We start from the raw sequence: 14068 nt of genomic DNA, 5'->3' as shown, positions 1-14068 counted from the left end.
CGTTCGTTTCTGAGAAAATCTACTTTAAAAATTTGTTAAATACATTTGAACTTGGTTTGAACCGACTCGATACGAGGAAACAACCATCAGGAGAATATTTTACGTGCGAAAATCGATCAAAAATGTAAAATAATATTTTCCTGCTTAAGGCCTCGTTTTCAAGAAAATAAGATTTGAACATATTTAATTACGAATTGGCCTAATATAGGAAAACGAAGCATCTTATGAAAAAATTTTACTCTACCTTCTTGATTTTCACATGTAGTTTAAACTTCTGATCATCTACTCTTGTTCAGTCCAGAATTAGCCAAATTTAAGTATGCTTATCAAATTTTCAATCTCGATTTTCGCTTAAACAGAGCCACGGATGAAGAAACGTAACATTAAATTATTTTCTTGTTTATTTATGCAGAATCACTTCTTACCCGGTCGTACTACGATTTCTATCCCACCCTGTATATAGTATACCCTGCAATAAATTTTTCACTTTAAAAACTCCAAGTATAGATCTGCCATCTTTTTGTTACGTCACTGCAGATTTATGTTAACTTTCTATGAATTTTAAATAACATATCGTTAATTATCAGAATAAAACACGAAAGAAATTACCTTCATTATTATGAAAAAGAACCATGGAAAACTAATATTGAAATATGTGTGTATTATGCTAGCGACTCTTCTGTGATTGGTAAGCACGGCCATCTTCAATTTAGATAGTTACAGGTTATCATGGCATGGCGAACACCTTCAGTTGAATCAGAGATGCGTGAGGAATTGTATGTGCGTTAGTGCTGTGATCGTTACAATATGTTATATTTTATTGCTAATATGATCCTATTTACGTAAATTTTATTCTTGTTTTCCGATATAGTGCAAATTCACGTAATGTCGAAGTGTAAAATTTCCTCCGCGGAACGTAAATCCTCACAAAATCGTAAGTCAATTATGTATCTATTACGTTAGCAACGAATGTACACATTTACGATCGTTGTAACACCTGTATATATGTATGTGTTACTGAATTTTATTTTTTTTTTTTAATTACTATTTCTCAGGTTGATATATTGTTAAACATTCTGGATTTTTAATTTTTTATGCGAATAAAAATGTATTTTTCTTGGTAATTGTAATGTACAAGAATACATTTTTACTATCTTATTTACTTGAATAGAATTTTATATATAGATTAATACCTTCGTATTATTATTATTTATCTAAAAAGCTATACATATAATTTGGAATTTATATATACATTCATTACGCTTTATATTTGACGAATTCATTAATAAATCAAATCCATTAATACCACACTTCTAGTAATTTAATCAAACATTTAAAACATTTTTTATATTATTGCTTTTGTTTATTTCTTTTGGTGTTCGATTTGCAGTTGATCATTTTTTTTATATGCAAAATATATTTGCTCGTTAATACGTTGTTAACAGTATCATAGCATCCATAAATCATATTGTCGACTTTTATATTATTATGAACAACAAATATTAATTGAGGAACAATTATCACTCACAAATCATTATAAGTAATAAGTGGAATTACGATAACATTCTATAATTTATATTATTGTCAAACAATACAATGCTTAAATGTAAATTTTGAAGATTTAAATAAAACTTGTTCGTAAATTCCAACTATATAGCATGTCAATCTCTATGCAATTATAACTCACTGCTATTAGTATGCATAGCTACCATATACTCTATATCTGGAATATTCTCTAAAGAAACACTCGGTATTTTTAATCCAATGTTACTAAAAGGTTTGCGTGTTACCTTTCAATGTTACCGACAGTTTCTTTCGTTCGTAAGCACGATTTTTTCCCCTTTGACAATAAAATGATTCCTTACTTCGTAACAAGTTACGAGTTAATTACAGATTTTGCAACTTTACCGCAAATTAAACGAAACTAGAAATTTGATACGAGTCTTATAAAGAGTCTTTGTACAATGTATTAAAATCCTGTCTTTAAGCCTATGTGTAATCTTTATTCGCGATTGCATGAGATTACATTTGGAGATTAGCCCTTGACGAAAATTTGAGATACTGAAATGTAAGATGTTTGCTTCGATTTTTAATGGTTTTAGGCATTTTATTTTTTGGCTTTAATCATAACATTTTTCGCTATCGTTGTAGTATTTAAAATATAAGTGATATTTTATTGTATGTAAAGTGATATTTTAAATAACAAACGATTGATAACGATATTTTTGTCTAATTGAAAAACTTCATTCGAGTAAAATGCCAAATCAATTAACCTACAAATTCCAGATCAAATTTGAGATTTGAGATATATAATGATATAATATATAATAATGATATATATATAATATGCAATATACCGCAACATGTGCTGTATGCTTGAGTATTTTTGTACAGTTGTGGCAAATTCTTGTAGAAAATGCGGTTTTACTTGGAGTACATGTTTTCAAGACGTGGACGACGACAGCAATTCTAATAACTGGTCTTCCTAAACAAGTACCTAATTACTATTACATACAAAAATAGCATGATATAAATATATGATCTGTTCGATTTTATACAAAAGTTCCAAGCGTGGCTTGTCATCCCTGCAATATTCTACCTTTTAAACTGTTGTACGTCGATTAACTCGGTGTTCTGAAAGGTTACTTGTAATATTTCAAACTTCGCGTGCACTCTGTGACGTGTTATTGTCGTTAACCTTCACTATCTCAATGATGATTTTATTCGGCACTTGCTCGTATTAATTAAGTCCTTAGATGCAATGAGAAATTGAAATTAACAATAAGTGTAATATCTTATGAGTAGTAAATAGCTTTTAAAAAAGTTTTCATTGTTCAAATGTTATTAAATTGCGATGTTATGTCTTCGAAAATACAGTAGATACGATAAGAATCAAAGTTTATGCTTCGCGCGCTCAAGGCAATTAATTAAGTATTGTTCTTACAATTTATCATACGTTCCATCTATAATTGGTACTACATTTATGAATAGAATTCCTTGTAATATATACATAATTTCAATTATCTCGAAGTATAACAAAATAAAATTGTTTTAATAATTGAGAAATATTATATATCTTTTGCAAAACTGTTCATACCTTCTCAATTGATTGATGATATTTCATTTGACCATTGTATGTTTCTAAACGTAGCGAAGTGTGAATACATATCAATATAGTTTAATAGGATAGAATCCATTCAGTTTATAGCATACTAGAGTGGGACAATAGATTTTATGTGTGTTTCAGTTGATACGTTAAAAAGTTGTTAATTTATTTGTTCGTCGTTTAACAAGGTCATTGGACAGTAGTAATAAAAATGAAATTGACATATTAATTATTAATATTATATATTATTATTATCAAATTTGGTTATTTAATAAAAATAATAATAAACATTTAATCGGGCTATTGGATCATTTAATCTGTTTCAGAAAACACTTTCACCAAGTTATCTAATCATTAGAATAAAAAAATCGAGCAAAGCTTTGTATCCGGGAAGTGACCTCGAGGACCTGAGCATATATCCGAATACATTAAACTCTGCTCACCGAATACGGGACTACAACGAATACGTTTTTACGCGCATTCTTTGATATCCTAACATTAACGAGGAAATGGATCGAATCTACGTTGATGAAGAAACTGGTGAGAGTATTAGTCTTCCAGATTCCGACTGTGAGATTCGACGACTCGTTAGTTCGATAAATAATGCCGAGACGGGAGAACCGGAGATCAACATAGTTGGAATAGAAACTACTAAAAGTCGAAGAACACGCTTCCAGGTAATGATTATAAATGATTACCATAAAATACATGTTGAAATGGTAGAATTATGAAATCGTAATGAGTCTATGGATGTAAATTACATAATTTGATGCATTATGTAAATAATCGAAGGAAATTGTGAAAACCTGAAATTGAAATTTTTAATTATATTTTAAATGTTTCTTGCATGATACCGAGGATGTAATTAAGATTAATTAATAAAAATTCTCTAGATTCCGAAAGAAGTGAAGGAAACGTTGTCAATTAAGGATCGCACCTTTAAAAAAAATGGGAATCTAATGGATTTAGAGCCAGTTCCAGCTGGAGCAACGTTTGGTCAAGTAAACCCAGTTTGTTTGTTCTTCCTTGCTGTTCTATGTTTCTGCTGGTTCTTGCCTGTATTAATGTTCCTTGAGATGTCATTGCACATTTGGGCTCATCATAAAAATAAAACGTTAAAGGATGCCAACGTTTATTTCCGTTCTCCATTTCACGGAATATCGTCTGAATTTTGCGCACTATGCCAAAATGAAATGTGCATGAACCGTGTTGGAAAAATGCAGCAAATACGAATGCACAAGTTTTTGCGACAATGCAATTATATGAAAAGAGTGGTAACGTGAAATTTTTGACTTAGAATACTGAAGAATATAGAACTTAAAAATGAAAAAAATGAAAAAAAAAAGCGAAAAACAAAACATTCCAGCCCGCCTTGACAAGAACATATCGTATTATATTTTTATGTTAAAGAGGTGTCAAATTTATTTGCAATTTCTTTTCACTTAGATTTTATTGTCGTAAATTAATTGAATTTACTAACAAAAATACAAAAATTAAATATAACAACGGTGCAGGAACAAAGTTTTATATTGGAGATATGTATAGTATATACTGAAACTAATAATGTACCCATATAAATTTATAATTATTATTGTTACACGTTAAAATTACAACAATGATGGAAGGAAATAATTATCGCATTACCTTTTCTTTAAAAAAGTATTTAAAGTTTATTCTATAAATATAAAAAAAAATAAGTTACTCTTTTTAAGGCACGTTCGAGTAAATATTTTGTATACTATGATCTATATGAATTTTGTCATTTGTTATGGAAACAATAAAGCGTTATATAATCTTTAATCTTTTATGTTTTTTAAAATAAAATTCTCAATGTCAGGAGAACTTATAAATACATAACTCAAACCTCATACATTCAGGGACTATAGAGATAATAATATAAGATGTTTGTAACTTTTAACGTTATAAGAATAGCAGTTACAGTACAGTAACGTTCAAAAAGTCATTAAAAGTTTCTTGAATCTATAGTAGATTCTGGAAATAATCATCCTAACGTAAAGCTAAAATTTCTCTTGTCGCAATTTGACATAAAGCATTAAAATCAAATGAAATATGAGCCCTCCAGAAACGGCATTTATTCCATATATAAGCAGGGTAATTTGGACTTTGTATCCCATGAAAGATTCGTGCGACTGCACGTCCAGTGAAATTGTTGTCACGGTAACTTACAATCAAATTTCGTACATCGCAGGCTACTTGCGCTTCATTTTCCATTACATTCTGAAAAAATACGAATTATGCATGTATTGAATTTTCATAAGATCTGTTATAAGATATGTAACTTAATTTAAAAATATAGGTGTTAAACATCATGAAAAGATTTATACTTGTTGTGTTAAATCGATATCTAATAGAACTTTTCCCTCGAAGTAATTGCGAATAACGTCTTTTAATTGATCAGACTTGTTAATCATTTCATCGTTCAATATAAGGCACTCTTCTACAGATGGTACACTAAACTTGTGTAGCATAACACTAATTGTCTCAAGTTGTTGTAAAGATGAAGTTTCTTGAGATTGAGCGCGGCTGACTAAAGCATCTAGTGCTTCATCTAGTTCCACTTCTGTCAAGTCTCCTGGGGCTTTTACCCTTAAACCAAGTTTATCATATCTTACTGAAATAGCTGATCGCTTCGGAACTCCATTGACTAAGCAAAAGATAAAAATATTAATCAAAGAAGTACAGAGAGTACCACAATATTACAGTGCATTAACATTTAATGTTATTTTTATACATAGGTTACAATTTATTGATTAAAACAAACCTGTTTTCCATTCTAAATTTTTAAGGTGACCTTTTACTACACCACTATCCCAACCAATAGCAGATGCAACATCCACAACCGGAAACTCAATAACGTTATCCTTTTCATGAGAAATACCGTTTTGTAAATCTAGTGCTATTGCCATTGCAAGTGGTGGTGACTGAAAAATTCATGAAAATCTTATATTAGATAAGTATAGTAGATTTCTGTGGAAATGTGTGTTATATATACTTACCGTTTGAGCAGCTTGCTTTAGCGCTTGAGGACCGTTATAACTTGAAACTCTAGCCCTGATATATACAGATGAAAGAACAGTAATAAATCTTTTAGGATGCAATTCGAGATAACACAAAAGTGTTGAAATCTTTTCCTCTGAAATATCTAAAGCCGCAACTGTATCGTCAATCGGAATAGCAACTTCATGACCAGGACACCTATGATCTCCTTTGTTTTCACGTAATTTTGCACATGAACACGGAAGAAAAACTTTTTGAAGTAATCGTCTGATTGTATGCCTGTCTATTCCATTTGCATAAATATGCCGTCGTAATTCTACTTTATCCTTATCTTCCTATAATGGGGAAAAATGTTTACATGATTACAAATCAGTCGCATAGTAAATTTGATTATAGAATAAATTTTAGCACCATTGGATTTAAAAATAAATGACAATGGGCTGGAAGTCCATCTCGACCAGCTCTCCCGACTTCTTGAATATATCCTTCGAAGGTGCCAGGCATGTTGTAATGTATAACAGCACGAATATCTGTCTTATTAAGACCCATACCAAAAGCTACAGTAGCAACAATGATCTTGACTTGTCCACCCATAAATGCTTTCTGAACAATTTTTCGGCGATGAGCCGATAAACCAGCATGGTATGCTTCCGCGATAAAAGATAGTTTGGTGTTTCGTTTCTCGAAATTATTTCCATCCTATTAAAAGGCAGAGTGTATCATAATACATTACTAACGATACTGCTAACGGTACTAAATCATTAAAATAACAATCAAAATACCTGTGAGAAAGCAATTCTTAGAAGACTCGCAATTCTTACACATTCATCTCGACGAGTACAATAAATAATAATTGAGCTACAATTTTTAAATCTTTCACTTAATAATAATTTGATTAAAGCCTGATCTCTATTTTCATCTTTAGAAATTGTAAACAGCAGATTTCTAGGTATTGGAATATCAGAGATAACACCTGCCATTCCTTCTTCTATATCTAAATGGCTTACTATGCTTTCTGCAGTAGCTTTTGTTGCAGTAGCAGTAAGAGCTAGTACTGTTTTGACACCTAATTTTTCTTTAAGAACTCGACAAACCATAAGATAAGATGGACGAAAATTATGAGACCATTGTGAAATACAATGAGCTTCGTCTATACATGCAAAAGCAATTGGTGGAAGCTGCCTTAACAAAGCACCAAATCCAGTTGATTTTTCTCCAGCTACTACAGCTTCTGGAGAAATTAATAAAATATTCACTTTTCCTTGTTTCACCATTTCCATAACATTATCTTTTACTTTTTGCGTTTGATTAGTATGCAGACAAGCTGCGGATAAAAATGAAGGTACACCCGTTACTTGGTCATCCATTAAGGAGACCAGTGGTGATATCACTAAAGTGATACAATTGGAGTATTTAGAATAAAGATATGCAGGTAACTGATAACATAAAGACTTTCCAGAGCCAGTAGATAAAGTTACCAATGTCGATTGACCAGAAAGTATTCTCATTACAGCTTTTTCTTGTCCAGGTCTAAATGTTTCATGACCAAATTTTTGCAAGGTGTTGAAAACTTCAGATGGTGTTTCTGTAATTATAATATGTAATAAGTATAAAAATTAATTAATGAATTGAATTAGATCTTAAATTAATTACCTATGCACGACCGATCTTCTTTAAGTTTATATAGTGGCTGTACTGTACCAATTTCTGGTGGTAATAACTTTTGTACCAAATCTTCGGGAATTTTATAGCCACATAAAATATTCTAGAAATTTTATACAACATAAAATAATTATTATGAAGTTATATAAAGATTAAGAATATAGGAACATACTTCGTCTTCAATAGGTTCCCATAAATCATTATAGTCAGTCTTATCCTCCGTTTCATTTCCTGTCAATTCAGACTCTGTTTCAAGAGAGTATGATGGTTTCTCCGGTAAACGGTCAATTCTATTAGCATGTGCTGTAATTGCATTTTGACTGGCCATTTTCTGAGCTTCTTCTAAGGTTGGAAATTCCGAACATTCATCTATCTCGTTTAACGGAATTAAATCATCGCTTTTTGTATTTGGACAATACCTTGAAGAATGACCGATATTTCCACATTTAAAACAACTGGATGCACCTTTCTTTTCTACAAAATCAGCTACTACTAAATTACCCTCGCTAGATGCAAGTTCTTTCTTTTTCTCCTTCCATTGATTCTTCCTATATTTTGAAAAATTAAAATTCTTTTTACCACGCACAAATATTTTTTTCTTTAAATTTATCCTAACAAAGTTTTCATTTAATTTTCCATCTGCTACTTTCTTTTCCAATTTTTCTCTACTTGTTAATTGTCCCTTTAGTTTCATAGTTGTCCCCTTAGGTTCAAGAGAAGAACTTAAATCATCAGCTTTTGAAGAAATAGATTTAGCAAATTGTTCAATAAGATCTCCTTGGTTACTTTTGCACATTGCAAAACGCGGAACAGCTTCTAAGGTTTCTATTCCATATATTTCAGGTTTCTTATCTTCTGTACTTTCAAGATCTACATTAGAAATTTCTAAGACATCTTCTTCATCTTGTATACCCTTCTTTTTTCTATAAGACTTTCTTGTTGTAGGTGCTTGTTTTATCTTATTTGTTGATGGTGATCCTTTGGTAACTTTACTCTTTCTTGTTGTACTTGTTCTCTTTGTTTTTGATACTTTCTTTTTGCTTCTTTTCTCCTTTTCATCACTTTCATTGAAATCAGGATCTGAGTCATCGGATGAAACACATTTAACTTGTTTTCGAATTTTAGAACTTACTGATTTTTCTTTAGATGATTTTTCTACATTCTCTTCATTATGTGTGTTTGTATCTACAGTCTGTAGTACATCTGTTATTTTGTCCTTACATTTATCAATATTATTAGACAAATTTGTCTGAATATTTATATTATCATTTATACAATTTTTCCTAACTAAATCTATATTAGTTATATTTAAGTTGTTACATTTTTCTTCACAGAAAGTTGTCTTACTTGGTATTAGGCCATTTGTATAATTTTCATGACACCTTTTTTTGATAGGATGATTTTCTTGATCGCTGAATCTTTTTTTGAAATTTCTAATGCGTTTGTTTCTATGTTCTTCTGAATCACTGTTACAAACAAAATCTTCTTCGTCCGATATCTGAAGAGTTTCTTGTGATTCAGACACAAGTGTTTCTTTGGATAAATGAATACTTGCGTCCAGTGATTCAGTTCCGGAATCGCTTGTTCCAGAAAGTCTTTGTAATTCAACTGCTGGGTAAACCAAGTTACTTTGTTTGGCACACCTGTCTAACCATCCAGGATTTAAATTTCTACTAACAGTATGTCCTTCGATTAATTGTTGTATTGTACCAATCGATTGAGTAGCAGGCTTAGACTCCATGTAAGTTACTTTCATAGACTTACCAAATATAGACTTTGTTTCTTCATTAATATCAAAACTATCTTTACTATTTAGTTCTATGTTTGTGTTTTTTTCCAATGTATTTGTACTAACGTCATTATGATTTTCAGATTTATTTTTTACTTTTGTCGCAGACAAGGATTTTCTAGGATTTCTTTTTATAAAGTTTGAACTAGTAAATTTATTTTGTGACAGTTGAAAAGAAGATGCTCTGGCTATAGTTAATGTTTGTTTCTTTTTGGGTATTTGCTCGTTACTTTTACTTAAATGATCACCCCATACACCTTTTACATTTTTATATTTATTTTCCTCTGCTGCCAAACTATTAACTGTATGCTGACTTTGACATTCTTTTGGATCTCTATCTTCATCATCTATTTTGCCTATATTTTCTATACTTTTTAAATCTGTATTTCTTCCATTATTTTCATCTATGTTTTTTGCATCTTTTTTATCTTGTCCAGTTATAATTTCTAAAACTTGTTTCTCTTCATTCCTTAGAGGTTTATTATCATCTTTAATTTTTTCAGATGATGTACACGTTATAGTTTTAGTAACATTATCTTCTGCCTCATCAGAAAATGAAATATCTATAAGAGTTTCTTCTAAAGCACGTGTTTTTAACTTCCAATACATTTTATAAGATTCCTTGATTTTCATGTCAGCCTCTTTAATATCATCCTATAATAATAAAAATATATTTATATCATAGTAACATATAAAATTTTATTCTATTATAATTCATAATACTTGTGACATTTGTCACAATAGTAACTAAATATCTACATGATGTATGTCCATAAATGTACCCAAAGAAACATCAAATAGAAATGATAAAAACAAACGCTCAAATCTAATTGTGAAAGAAATCATATAACTCGTGTAAAACCATATAAAATTGTAAAATCGTATAAAAAAATAGATATTATGTATGAAAATAGGAACCTTATTCCTGAAAAACTTTAACTAAAAGCGATTATTTCAATGACAAAATAAAATAGAGGAATTATCATTAAAGCTTGGTAACGGGAAAATAATTGAAACTGAATTAATTTTATGTCACGACTTATAAAAATGAAGTGTAATACCTTATTCGGCTTACGTCCATGTTTCGCGGTAAAATGACTTTCCCATAATTTGACACGATTTTTATATTTTTGATATTGTGTTTTAAACACTGGGTCTGATAGTATCTCCATTTTTTCATAAACATTGAAAAAATTATAATTATTTATAAAACTATAGGTTAACTTAAACAATTTCTGTAATATGAAATAATATCGCGAAAACAAGATAATTGTTCACAAAATGGGCACATGGCAAATGTAATTGGTGTAACTTGTTTACATTTTAATTCATTTTTATTAAAACGTTCATTTCACAAAGGTAAATATGTTACGATACTTAATCGAACAATTGGTCGAGAATAACGGTAATTCGTGATTCGTGACTGACAAAAAGACTATGGTACTGGTAGGTATTTAAATCAGACGAACTATTCGAAGAAGGAACGTGGATCTGATTGGTTATTTCTGGTAAAACCAATACACGCATAAAAATAAGCACGCATATTGGTCGAAAGTTTCGCATCTACAAATAAGATAATATATATATATATAAAATTGGTTGACGGGGAGCGAAAGAGGGGAGTATTTCTCTTGCCGCCCCGCTGTCAATCTACTTATCTCTGACTTATTCTGTCAACATTTACTTGACGATGAAAGAAAAATGATTAATATTCTTTCGGAAAATTAATAAATACCTCTATTTTCATGACACAAACAGTGAAATACTTTACGATCTAATCAGATTGATATGTAGGAAAGCAAAAATGTCACGAATAAAATGTTCGTAATATTACAATCCGATTATAAAAGTTTATTGCAAAAAATTAACAAAAATATGCGACAAACGATACTCGATCAAGTGTTTTCATGATAAGTAGTGGATGAGCGCGTTATCATAGACCACAGGTAATCGCCAATTGCGGATCGACTGTTTTCCCGATAGGTGTCTAATCGAACGGTGTCGCCAGCTGACGGGAGTTTGTAGTATCAGTGTAAGGCAAGATGGCCGAGCGGTGGTCGTGGAATGTACGGCTGGAGAATTGGTGATCTCGGCGCGGATGGCTTAGTGATGGCCGAGTTCAACATCGACATCGGCAAGCTCCCAGAGGACGTACGGGAGAAACTTGCTGAGCTGGATCTCGAGTTATCCGAAGGTGAGTAGACGTAGCTTTTCTCGATGCGCCGCCGCTACGCAAACCCTTTCTCTGACTCACCCTGTGCATACGAGAGAAAGAATCCCCTAGTCCCCGTTGATAAAATCGATAATAGCCTTGCTGTTGCCATTTTACTCCCCCGTAACTACATACATTACCTTTCGAAATATCATCTTCCGCTCGAGCTACGCTTTTTCTCGGATCCTGTCAAACATTAATAATCGAAAGACGATTGGAATTCCTCGAAGCGAGTCTTCTACTTCAATCGCGATGGACACTCGAATCTCTATCGACCGCGCCTCATTCTATGTAACGTCCTTTACTTTTCGTTTTCGTTTTGGACAATCGATGACCGACATTACCCCTTTTTTTTATTTATTTTCATTTTTTGGCTCACAATCCAAACTTCTATTCTCCTAAACGCTGAAACGAATCTCCTGAAATCTGTTTATACACCGTTCGAAGCGTGCCTAGTTTAGTGTGGATTTCATCGGAACAGGATTCCACATCGCGAATATTCTTTTTCGCAAAAAGAAGGTATTAGAACGTAAATGAATAATCCTGGAGGAATTCATCGGCGTTTTAAAAGGATATCCTCGTTTTCGAAGAAATTCGGGGAACACGTCATTGACATTTTGCATGGCGCACGTATCAAAATTCGGATTCCTAGATATCTTAAAAATGTCTCGATGGTCCATCCACTTGTACGATTAAACGTTTCTAACCTCGATAAAAGCGGATGCCTCGTACGACGTTGAACGGTGATATTACAAGGAAAGCTGCGAGGATGCAACGTCCGGTCTTTTTTCTGCTATTTCATCTGGCAAGCAAACGCAATCCCGTAAGCTTATTTGTATCTAAAGTTCTGTCTTTCATAACAAGCTATCGACCGGTTTCTCGTATCATCCCCGAATACTTGACATTTTATCTGTCATTGTATTCGTCGCTTAATGAGCCATCTCTTGCTTCTCTTTTTACGATTTGGTCATTCGTATAAAATCAAACATTCGTTTCGCAAAACTCTTAGCCGAATTTTGACATTTTCCATGACCTTTTTATTCGTTCGAAACCGTGGAATAAAGCGTACCGTTTCAGACAAAGATAGCGTGTTATCCATCACGCGGATGTATAAAAATTAGCGGGTCTACGAAGTCTACATTTATCTGAATCCAATGGGTGACAAATCATACTCGATCGATTCCTCTCGCTATCCATGATTTTCTATTCGTACGACAGAGGTTAACGTTCGATTTAATCAGGCATTGACTAAAATTTCGTAGGAATAAATAATATGACACGGTAGTTAGAGATCGAGGCCAGGCTAGCGGAATGTTTCGAAACGAACTGACGACTCCTTAATATATCTTTTATAAGTTGTTACGAGTGTATATATATATGTGCGTATATATCTACTTACATGGCTATTCGTTGGGAAGCAGTTGATCACGGTTTGCACGGGTGTCTCGTGGCAGTGTCAGCGCGATTCGACGTTACAGGTGTGAAGTTTCGACCGTTTTGCGCTTCCCTTTGATCAACGACGGCCATCGGTTTGTTTGCGTTCGCAGTTAGAAAGATTTCGCGGCGTTCGTTGTGACTGGTCTTCTTTGCATCCCCTTTGCCAAACGAGCTGGTCACCCATTTACGATTTAAAGGGATCTTAGCCTCATGGCCGTTCACTTTCTCGCGCCGTGAATTTAGCCACTTCACGTTGGAAAAATACAGGATACAAATACGCGCATGATTTCGCGTCAGTTTTTTAGCGTAATTCGCTGCAACGTACCGTGTTGAGGTTTAACGAAACGCGAGCCGATGTCGTGTTAAGGAATTGATCAACTGCGAGAGCCAGTGTATGATAGAACGTAGGATAAATTCGGTGAAGTAATTGGTTGGTAGCTACGACAATCGAGAACTTTTCCTTACGACATCGAGATACGGGCATGGGTTATGATTTATATTCGACAAAGGCAAATTAAATATAGAGAATCATCGGTCGATACTTTTTCGATGGGAAACGGTCTCAGTCGTGGAATCCCGTCTATCTTATTCCGACGATATTCGGAACGTACGACTAGGGACGTATAATATCATTTATAACACGGTGTCCTCGTGTAGCAACGTGACGTCAACTGGATGGGTCACCGTCCATCTTCGCGAAGCTTTATTTGCATGTGAGGTAATTGCGCAGATTACCCGTTCGTGCGTATTTCAATTGAACACGACTATATACGACCGTCTTGAGAGAAATCCTCGACACTATTAGTCCTGACCGTTTCATTTGTATGCTCGGTATGCGATTCAA

At 32.7% G+C, this 14068-nt stretch overlaps 3 protein-coding genes across 9 annotated transcripts in view; 2 read left to right on the top strand and 1 right to left on the bottom strand.

Annotated features, from left to right (window-relative positions):
• Positions 1-702: 702 nt before the first annotated feature.
• LOC126870041 (uncharacterized) lies at positions 703-4906 on the top strand. 4 transcript variants are annotated; one of them, XM_050627434.1, is made up of 5 exons: positions 709-776; positions 872-934; positions 2414-2493; positions 3433-3783; positions 4000-4906. In XM_050627434.1, exons 4-5 carry the CDS (start codon positions 3616-3618, stop codon positions 4387-4389), a joined length of 558 nt encoding a protein of 185 aa, XP_050483391.1. In that variant the 5' UTR covers positions 709-776; positions 872-934; positions 2414-2493; positions 3433-3615; the 3' UTR covers positions 4390-4906. The 4 variants fall into 4 exon arrangements, with proteins under 4 accessions (XP_050483371.1, XP_050483381.1, XP_050483391.1 ...); XM_050627444.1 differs by having other exon boundaries at positions 710-780; XM_050627414.1 differs by lacking the exon at positions 2414-2493 and having other exon boundaries at positions 703-776.
• On the bottom strand, positions 4673-10775 carry LOC126869881 (ATP-dependent DNA helicase Q4). The gene is made up of 9 exons (XM_050627031.1): positions 10637-10775; positions 7959-10229; positions 7778-7889; positions 6907-7709; positions 6536-6823; positions 6124-6459; positions 5889-6048; positions 5452-5771; positions 4673-5344 (listed from the first exon to the last, which is right to left on the bottom strand). Exons 1-9 carry the CDS (start codon positions 10745-10747, stop codon positions 5114-5116), a joined length of 4632 nt encoding a protein of 1543 aa, XP_050482988.1. The 5' UTR covers positions 10748-10775; the 3' UTR covers positions 4673-5113.
• An 851-nt stretch (positions 10776-11626) lies between these two features.
• LOC126869855 (disco-interacting protein 2) overlaps positions 11627-14068 on the top strand; it is a 42200-nt gene continuing 39758 nt past the window's right edge. For all 4 annotated transcript variants that reach the window (XM_050626990.1, XM_050626979.1, XM_050627018.1 and 1 more), the window contains exon 1: positions 11627-11769. In XM_050626990.1, the coding sequence (XP_050482947.1) occupies positions 11640-11769 (130 nt within the window). In that variant the 5' untranslated portion in view covers positions 11627-11639. The remainder of the gene's footprint in view (positions 11770-14068) is intronic.

The sequence above is a fragment of the Bombus huntii genome, chromosome 1 (genome assembly GCF_024542735.1).
Source record: "Bombus huntii isolate Logan2020A chromosome 1, iyBomHunt1.1, whole genome shotgun sequence".
Lineage (NCBI taxonomy): Eukaryota > Metazoa > Arthropoda > Insecta > Hymenoptera > Apidae > Bombus > Bombus huntii.
The sequence above is the reverse complement of the archived record's forward strand: the minus strand, read 5'-3'. Positions and strand labels throughout refer to the sequence as shown.

Bases quoted from the DNA above. Each gene is read 5' to 3' on its own strand.
- LOC126870041 (XM_050627414.1), top strand. From the start codon at position 3,616: ATGGATCGAATCTACGTTGATGAAGAAACTGGTGAGAGTATTAGTCTT. The intron at 3,784-3,999 runs GTAATGATTATA...AAAATTCTCTAG, and splicing joins GTCGAAGAACACGCTTCCAG to ATTCCGAAAGAAGTGAAGGA.
- LOC126869881 (XM_050627031.1), bottom strand. From the start codon at position 10,747: ATGGAGATACTATCAGACCCAGTGTTTAAAACACAATATCAAAAATAT. The intron at 7,710-7,777 runs GTAATTAATTTA...TTATAATTACAG, and splicing joins AGAAGATCGGTCGTGCATAG to AAACACCATCTGAAGTTTTC. The intron at 5,772-5,888 runs GTTTGTTTTAAT...TCTTTTGCTTAG, and splicing joins AAATTTAGAATGGAAAACAG to TCAATGGAGTTCCGAAGCGA.